General features: G+C 41.2%; 1 protein-coding gene across 2 annotated transcripts in view; it reads left to right on the forward strand.

Annotated features, from left to right (window-relative positions):
• LOC103030665 (myosin-9) overlaps positions 1 to 9,322 on the forward strand; it is a 69,576-nt gene extending 60,254 nt beyond the window's left edge. For both annotated transcript variants that reach the window (XM_049476152.1, XM_049476153.1), the window contains 11 exons: positions 484 to 732; positions 1,146 to 1,358; positions 2,406 to 2,618; positions 2,729 to 2,890; positions 2,997 to 3,125; positions 3,336 to 3,424; positions 3,665 to 3,788; positions 4,679 to 4,887; positions 5,935 to 6,043; positions 6,891 to 7,063; positions 7,606 to 9,322. In XM_049476152.1, the coding sequence (XP_049332109.1) occupies positions 484 to 732; positions 1,146 to 1,358; positions 2,406 to 2,618; positions 2,729 to 2,890; positions 2,997 to 3,125; positions 3,336 to 3,424; positions 3,665 to 3,788; positions 4,679 to 4,887; positions 5,935 to 6,043; positions 6,891 to 7,063; positions 7,606 to 7,714 (1,779 nt within the window). In that variant the 3' untranslated portion in view covers positions 7,715 to 9,322. The remainder of the gene's footprint in view (positions 1 to 483; positions 733 to 1,145; positions 1,359 to 2,405; positions 2,619 to 2,728; positions 2,891 to 2,996; positions 3,126 to 3,335; positions 3,425 to 3,664; positions 3,789 to 4,678; positions 4,888 to 5,934; positions 6,044 to 6,890; positions 7,064 to 7,605) is intronic.
• The last annotated feature ends 246 nt before the right edge of the window (positions 9,323 to 9,568 follow it).

The following is a 9,568-nucleotide window of genomic DNA, read 5'->3' on the forward strand; positions in this document are numbered from 1 at the left end:
TTGGGGTCCAGAGACTCCCAAGACTCAATAAAGTTTATGCAGAGGTTAGTCATAAACAAGACCACTAGAGCAGAGTCCGAGTTAGGACCAAGACTTTTATTAGAACTACATTAATGCAAAGAAAACAAGTTCATATTCATAAAGTTTTAGAAGTAAAAAAATCAATATTTGGTGGAATAACCCTGGATTTTAATCACAGTTTTTATTCATCTTGGCATCGCCACCAGTCTTACGCACTACTTTTCTGGATACCGTTATGCCACTGCTGGTGCAAAAATTCAAGCAGTTCAGCTTGGTTTGATGACTTTTGATCATACATCTTCCTCTTGATTATATTTCAGTGTTTTTTTTAATTGTGTAAATTCTCTTATTTTTTTCAGGAGCTGTATATAAATAAATGATTAGCTAAATAAGAACAATAAAGAATTACATTCACCTGTTTATGTTACAGCAATATTATCATCTCAATCTTTTTCTCTGTAGGTGACTGAGATGCGTAAGAAGATGGAGGTGGAGGCGGGATCACTGGAGAGCGCAGAGGAAAATAAGAAGCGCCTGCAGCGCGACCTGGAGTCCGTCACCCAGCGGCTGGATGAGAGGAACCTGGCCTACGACAAGCTGGACAAGACCAAGACCCGCCTGCAGCAGGAGTTGGACGACCTGCTGGTGGATCAGGACCACCTGCGTCAGATCGTCTCCAACCTGGAGAAGAAGCAGAAGAAGTTTGACCAGGTGAAGTGGAGCTTTATGTAATTTGTAAGAAGCGGGTGGCATCATGCGGTAGCATGACTGGGGTAGTCATAGTTATTGGGTGAGATTGGAAAGTAACTGTGTTTAGTCCCCTGACCCTGCAGAAGCAGAAAGAGGAGCTGAAATAGGCCCTGCTTTAAACTGCACTCGCCAAGACCTGCTGTGTCCTTCACATGCCTTTAATTAAATGTAGAACAGTATCCACTAATGGAAAAGACGATAACTTCTAATGAGTGTTTCTGAGGGATTCAATTAAACTTTAGAATCTTCTTGTGTTTGAGACACCTTCCAGTGCAAACATTATAATGGTTAGACTGGGGGAAAAGCTGGAATCTCCAGGTGTGCATTTAATGACAACATGTGATTTAATGTGTGTCTCTGTTTTCATTGGGCAGATGCTGGCGGAGGAGAAGTCCATCTCCGCTCGTTTCGCAGAGGAGCGGGACAAAGCCGAGGCTGAGGCTCGAGAGAAGGAGACCCGGGCGTTAGCTCTGACCCGTGAGCTCGAGACCATTTCAGACATGAAGGATGAGCTGGACCGCGCCAACAAGCTGCTCCGGGCCGAGATGGAGGACCTGGTCTCCTCCAAAGACGACGTTGGCAAGAGCGTAAGTTGCCTAATTGGACCCATTATATTTTATCAGAGTGATTCTATAGAAGAACCATAATTAGTTAAAGAAACATTGAGTTTTTTTTTTTTTATTCAGAGGCTATTTAATGGCATTTATTATAGAAACTTTTGTGTGTGATTCTTATTTTCATGGCCAGAAACACAAGATCTAACTGTGCTGTTATACTTCATGGATCCCCCACTACTCGCTGTTTGGTAGCTGGTGTTTTCTATTAGCACAACTGTAAATGTATTTGTAAAAGACAGTTTTAGATTTTTCCATTATTATAATAATTATTATTATTAGTAGTAGTAGTAGTAGTAGTAGTAGTAGTAGTAGTAGTAGTAGTAGTACAATATTTTTCACTCTACAAGGTGCACTTAAAATCCTTACATTTTACCAAAAATCGTCAGCGCGCCTTTTTATCCGGTGCACCTTGTCTATGAATTTTACCAGTCAGGTTGTAAGGAGCAGTACTGAAGTGCAGCGTTATAGTTCATTTCTATAGTTTCTCCAGCATAGAGACTGGAGCAGTATTAGGAGTAGCTGCTAACCACGCTAAGCGCTAGCTCTTTAGCTGTTCAGAGGTGAGTAATATCGGCCTGTAGACTGTTCCTAATCCTGGCTTGCACTGCTGGAGCAGCGCTAGCATTACCTGCTAACCACGCTAAGCGCTAATTAGCTCTTGTGGCGCTCAGTGGTGAGTATATCGGAATGTAGTCTGCGTGTTTATCGTGTTTAAACAAGCTATGTGGGATGAACCACTAGCTAATATCGCCCTGGGTTATCCTCCCAGATTATCATTGTTTAAAAAAGTTGCGCACTGGACTCACCAACAGTGTACACGTCCACCTCACACTGAAACCGAGACAAGACTGGGATTAATAATGGAGATGTCGGTTTAAGTCTAGTACTGTCTGTACCATGCAGTGGAAACTCTAATATGTCTTGTCTGGTATCTCCAGTAATGTCATCTTTTTCTTTGATCTGCTGGTTTCTCCATGTGGTTTCTCCTCTCATTGTCTGGTTCCCCTTGTCCCTCAGGTGCATGAGTTGGAGAAGTCAAAGCGTGGGATGGAGCAGCAGCTGGAGGAGATGCGCACACAGCTGGAGGAGCTGGAGGACGAGCTGCAGGCCACCGAGGACGCCAAGCTGAGACTGGAGGTCAACATGCAGGCCATGAAGGCGCAGTACGAGCGCGACCTGGCTGGCAGGGATGAGATGGGTGAAGAGAAGAAGAGGCAGCTGGTCAAACAGGTATGCTGCCATGCCAGAAGGAGTAGAACCTTAGAGAAGCTTCCTAGCTTTTTGCTGCTGGAGCTGAGTGCAGTACAGTGCATTGTGGGTAAAGTAGTCTCTGCTCTCAGGTGCGGGAGATGGAGATGGAGCTGGAGGATGAGAGGAAGCAGCGCTCACTGGCTGTGGCAGCCCGCAAGAAGCTGGAGCTGGACCTGAAGGAGCTGGAGGCGGCCATCGACCAGGCCAACAAGAACCGCGACGAGGCTCTCAAACAGCTGAGGAAACTGCAGGTACACAGAACCAGAACCATCTGGACCACCTGAACCAGGACTATAATGTTATATGAATTGAAGAATGTGGTGCTTAGTATGGATAAACGTGTTTGTGTGTGTGTAGGCTCAGATGAAGGATTTGTTGCGGGAGCTGGATGACACTCGTCTGTCCAGGGAGGAGATTCTGGCCCAGAGCAAAGAGAACGAGAAGAAGGTCAAGAGCATGGAGGCTGAAATGATCCAAATGCAGGAGGTAAGCATAGTCAGTCTGTCTCTGTCTCTCCCCCTCTGTCTCTCCCCCTCTGTCTCTCCCCCTCTGTCTCTCCCTCTGTCTCTCCCTCTGTCTCTCCCTCTGTCTCTCTCCCTCTGTCTCTCTCCCTCTGTCTCTCTCCCTCTGTCTCTCTCTCTCTGTCTCTCTCTCTCTATACTTCTCCTACTCACTGTACATATTCACTCTTTGTAGGAACTGGCTGCAGCAGAGCGGGTGAAGAGACAGGCTCAGCAGGAGAGAGACGAGCTGCAGGACGAGATTAACAACCAGGCCAGCAAGACGTAAGACAACCCGTTATAAAGCACAAATTTAACAAAAATTATACAAATGGATCTCACTCATGATATGTATGCTTTTTTCTGGATGTATTATTATTATTATTATTATTATTGTATGTAGTTTGTGTTATAATAAATTAAAGTACCTAGTGCTCATAATAATTATTTGTATATATTTTTAATTAATTATAATTCATGTTGGTGACGTTATAAACATGCATGCACCCACACTGTTCCCCACAGAGCTCTGGCTATAGAGGAGAAACGCCGTCTGGAGGCGAGAATCGCTCAGCTAGAGGAGGAGCTGGAGGAGGAGCAGGGCAACACTGAGCTCGTCAACGACCGGCTAAAGAGAGCCCTGCTGCAGGTAAACACACACACACACTTATAAATTCGCTGCTCAAAAAACTAAAATAACACATCCTAGATCTCAACTAATTAAATATTTCAGTTTTGTATAGGTTTTTAGAAAACATAACAGGAGGCCTTAGTGAGGTAACAGCAAAGGTACAGAAATTGAAACACGTCCAGATGCACCTTTGTTACTGTTGAGTATTTAATGTCTGTGGTTATAGACACTGCCTCTTGCTATCTCTTGGGGTGAGAGCACAGACAAAATTCAAAAGTGAGCAAAACATCAGCCAAAAAGAACAGAGGAATATGCTGTGCAGTGTTCTGCAAAACCGCTCCTTTATAGGGGTTCCTACCTGTTGTCTGTTCCATTTACTCAACAGTAGGTGAATTTGATTCACAATCAGTCTTTTCTAACTGGACAGGTTGATTTCACAGAAGTAAGATGTAACAAAGTTTAGTTCCACATTTCTCCTGGATGCACTTAGCCAGCATATGTATATGTTCATTTCCATCAGCAGCTCACCTGATTTAACATCAGTAAGATTTGATTTACCAAAACAGGTGTTGATATGATGAGAACTAATGCTTTTTTTAAAATAGCTGTTTTTTGCTGTATTTATTATATGTTTTACTGAGCTAAAAAACACTTACTTCACAGAAGAAGCTTTTAAAATTCCCAAAGGTGCCTAAAACCGAAAACATTTGCACAATACTGTATATGTACTGCTTAATAAATACAATTATTATACAATTAATAAAATAAAATCTGTAAAAAATAAACAAATAGTGAAAATAGAAATGAAAAGCAGAAATTGATCCTGTTTTGTTTACATTTTAACCAAAATATCAGCTTTCTAGATCTGGCTAACACTCTCTTTCTCTCTCCCTCTCTCTCTCTCTCAGACGGATCAGATCAATGTGGAGCTGACGGCCGAGCGCAGTACCTCTCAGCGTCTGGAGGGGGCACGCTCACAGTTCGAGCGCCAGAACAAGGAGCTGAAACTGAAACTGACCGAGATGGAGGGAACAGTGAAGAGCAAGTACAAGGCCACCATCGCCGCCCTGGAGGCCAAAATCGCACAGCTGGAAGAACAGCTGGATGTTGAGACCAGGTCAGATCACAGAAGAAATCCTGTAATGAACCCAGAAACACGAGCACCACGCCACAAGCCTGATTAACATGCCATGAACACATTCAGGTTAAGGGCAAATTAACTGTAATTTTGGCCTATTAAGCACACCTAACTGTAAGCCTTGCCCACTGATTTTAAAAAGAAAAAAAAATTACATATACAGGACGCACTTGACAATAAGCAGTAGTCCTCATTATAACACTTAATTATGATATTTACACGAAAAAAGAACACATACAGGCTGTAAATGCTTTTTTCAGAACAGGTCCTGTAACACGGCTGGTTATAAAATAAAAAACAAATACAGTAGGCCTAGCCTACCAGAAAAAGTCATTGATTGCTACAGCCTTTTTTAATTTGAATTAAATAGGCTACGTACACTAATAATGTTACCAACCGTAAATCTTTTTTTTGGGCAGTACTGCAACATGGCTGGTTAAAAAAAAATTAAAATACAGTAGTCTACCAGGAATAGTAACTGATTGTGCACTGAACAGCTCATGAGCGGAAAATGCTCCTTTCCCTCCAAGCTTCTTAAACTGGCACCCCAAGTAGTTAGCCTACTTTTCCCTTTTCATATTACAACTTTACTTTAATAATGTTACAACTTTATTCTCAACTATTTGTATTGTCCTTTATGTCAGTATCGTCTCCAGCCTAATTCTCATTGCTTCTAACATGCGGCCAGTTTTCATTTCTCAAAACGTATTTCTTTAGTCATTAAACCTGCCGCTTAGCTCGGAGTGCTACTTTAAATGCAATTTGTTGTCTGGACTTTAATCTACACAATTATCTGTTATTGGTCCGTGTGGCTTGTGTTTCCACCCACACCTTTAAAATGCAGTTTATTTATTATTAGTGCTTGTCGTTAAGCTCATGAATATAAATAAGAAGTCAGAACATTATTGCTGTCACACTGATTGAGTTCACTGGATCCCCCAGTATAAGTGAGATGCCTCACATTTCATTAAAATAAACATCCTGGAGACTGAAGGCTCAGCATTGCTTTTGTGTGTTTGTGTTTAGAGAGAGGCAGACAGCGTCTAAGATGGTGCGCCGCACAGAGAAGAAGCTGAAGGAGGTCATTCTGCAGGTCGATGATGAGAGACGCAACTCTGAACAGTACAAAGATCAGGTCAGTACATTTCCTCTTTTTCACTGTTGTGTAGCGCTAAAGAAAAGCTACCCCACAGTAAAATATTCGGGAAAGTACATGATGGGAGGCTACAGATAAAGGCAAAAAGCACCAGATTTTTTGGTCTGATTTTTTGGGCCCAATCTAAGCTCTATTGTGAAAGCAGCTTAACGTGAAAGCAGTAAATGAAGTTAATCAAAAAGGACCACTTTAAATAAAATAAAAGAAACATTTTAAATGTTTAAAAATCATCTTGAGCAGGCACCACTGCAGCCAGAACACACATCACACACATCACTTGTGCAACTTTCTTTTAAACACAGTTTAATTTGTTACTGTGCTATATTGTGATTATCACGCTATAGCTTTATATAAAATAAATATAAATATTTATATATAATAAATATAGAATGTATAAAAACTTCTAAATTGCAATCGGAGTAAAACTTTAAAAATGTACAGGAGTTGGACAATGAAACTGAAACACCTGTCATTTTAGTGTGGGGGGGGGGGGGGTTCATGGCTAAATTGGAGCTGGTGGAGTCTGGTGGCCAATCTTTATTAATTGCACATTGTACCAGTAAGATCAGAGTGTGAAGGTTCACCTCAACTTTCCTGTTTCCACCAGAACTGTCTGTCAGGACAGTAAATTATTGTGGTCTAAAACCAGGTGTTTCAGTGTCATTGTCCAACCCCTGTATTCTTAATACACTTGAATACACGTTATATTGATATTGACTCGTTAATTAACGTTGGACTTAGTACTGTGCTTACATCATTAAACACTATTAATATAAAACTGGACCAGGGCGATTTTAACTGATCCGTGTGTCTGTGTTGTCTGCAGTCGGAGAAGCTGAACAGCCGTATGAAGCAGCTGAAGAGGCAGCTGGAGGAGGCTGAGGAGGAGGCTCAGAGAGCTAATGCTAACCGCAGGAAACTGCAGCGCGAGCTGGAGGACGCCACCGAGTCGGCCGACGCCATGAACCGCGAGGTTAGCTCACTGAAGAGCAAACTCAGGTAAAGTATAGATCAACATTTTATTTCATCATTACTGCTGTGTATTGCAAGAATCATGGTGATATGATATGTGCTACAATACTCGGGGCTACAATTCCATATACTGATATTTTACAAAAGATTATAAAAACCCATGTGCATTAAGTCTGAGTATGCTAGTTGTTGGGGTTTAAATAAAACACAAAATGATCTGTCTGCCACAAATGTATGTTCTTAAACTATTAATGAAATAAGTCATGAAATAAGTGTGTTTTTGAGAATCGTCATAGTATTGTGAGACATCACAGTACTTCAGTATATTATATTATATTATATAATGTATAATACACTGCCTGACCAAAAAAAAAAGTCACCACAAAAAAAAAAAAGGTCACAGACTGTAATGTTGGGTTGGACCGTTTTTAGCTTTGATTGCAGCACACGTTCACTGTGGCATTGTTTCAATAGGCTTCTGTAATGTTACAAGATTTATTTCAATCCAGTGTTGCATTAATACATTATTACACCCTATGTAAATAATTGACCGTGTGTTTGTGCTCCAGGCGTGGCGACCTGCCCTTCACCATGCGCCGCATCGTCAGTCGCGCCGGCATCGAGAGCGACGAAGAGGCCGAGGCCAAGAGCGAGACCCCCGAACCCAAACCAGAGTAACCTAAAGCTCACAGTGCCACCTGCTGGCTGCAGTGGTGAAGAACAGCAGCCTTTATTTCCTACATGTGCAAACAAACAGACACACTCATACATACAAACACACGTAAACACACACACACATACTCAGATATACACACATTTGGACCACACTGTCCACTGGAACTCAGAGATGCACACATTTTTAGTGCCATAGCAAATTCTCACACACACTTACTTCTGTTCCATTGACAATCAACACTTCCAACAAAGTTATTCGTCACTCAGCCAAGGACCAAATTTGTCTTTGTCGTTTTTTTCTGTTTTGTTTTGTTCTCTGGGATTAAAAAGATACTGAATGATATTTTTGTAAGGAGACGTTGCGGTTCTCGTGGGCTCATTCCTGGATCTATTTTTCTAATTGAAGTCAAAGGAATGCGAAGAAATGTTTAAGAATAAATAATAAATGAATGAATTAAGTTGGTAAAAGTGAAGAACAGAAACTGCTGGGGGACCAAAAATATGTGGAGGCTCTCTATAGAAGTGTATTTTATTCTGACGTTTTTTTTATAATGGTATGAGGATGAAAGTATACTACCCAGTTATAACGGCTGCATTCTCTCTCTCTTTATCTCTCTTTATCTCTCTTTATCTCTCTCTCGTCTGTTTTGGTAAATTAGAGGCACTTGTACTATATAAAAGCAGCTGCATCTTCCACACTTTTTGTGCTTTTCTGGGCTTAATGAAGGTTGAAATAATATTCTCTTAAATAAATAATAAATAAATAAAGGCTCTATAAAGTGTTTGAGAAGAACATTAAGATTAAGATTCTTTTAAAGGTGGATATTGTGGTTCCTTAACACTGTAAAGGTTCTAAACACCCAGACGCCTGGTCCTTTATGGAACCATAAATGGTTATTTTATGACATCCCTAAAAGAAGAACCCTTTGTAGCACCTTTATTTAAAAGAGTGTATTTACTATGCAACCACTGACAGTGCACCGCAACGCGTAACTGACATCAGTGCATCAGTAACAGGAATAGGATTCTGTATGTCTCCGCACTGAGCAATACCACTGATCTGATTGGATCAAATCAACTCACCAACACACACACACACACACTGACCGCTGCAGTGGTGAAGGATAAGATAAGAAGGAGAAAGCCGGGCGATGCACGCGCTCATACAAACAGCACTCTGCACTGTAGCCTTAAAGTCGGATGCGTTCTAATGTTCCGACTTTTCTGATATCCAATCTGAGTTATTTTGTACGTGGCGTTTTTGTCATTTGGACATTTCCTATATTCTGTACTGAAGTGCAGGGAAAGCCGGGGGTTGGGGGGGGGGTGGATCTGTTCACACTGTAATCCGCTTTTCTTGCTCACACTGCTGGGAAGTGAGAGGAATTTGTTCTAATGTTGACGACGTATGAACAGCTAACAAGTATTTCTCTCTGTGTTTCTCCCTCTATCGCTCTCTCTCTCTTCATACACAGAAAAAGAGAATGCAAAAAAATATTAATTTTGTACTATTGTTTTTTTTTTTTCTGCAACTCTAAGATGATATCCAGAGAGACGAGTTGTGAACTGTTGGTATAATGCAATAAACATGGCTTTCTAAAACGGCTACAACGGACTCTCTGTCTCCTCATTTTACACTTATCCACCGCTTCCCTTCACACTTCACGCTGTACACTGACACGCCAGAAGTCATGGGACCGGGTTTAGTATTTTATTTCATGACCTTTGGCATGTTTAGGGTACCTGAAGGCCTTAAAAAGTCCTAAAATGCCTTAAATTTCATTTTACATATTCAAGGTATAAAAATGTATTAAAATGTGTGGAATTTTAGGAGGGGAGGCATTAAATTATATCTGA

The sequence above is a fragment of the Astyanax mexicanus genome, chromosome 3, assembly GCF_023375975.1.
Source record: "Astyanax mexicanus isolate ESR-SI-001 chromosome 3, AstMex3_surface, whole genome shotgun sequence".
In the NCBI taxonomy this organism is placed as follows: domain Eukaryota; kingdom Metazoa; phylum Chordata; class Actinopteri; order Characiformes; family Acestrorhamphidae; genus Astyanax; species Astyanax mexicanus.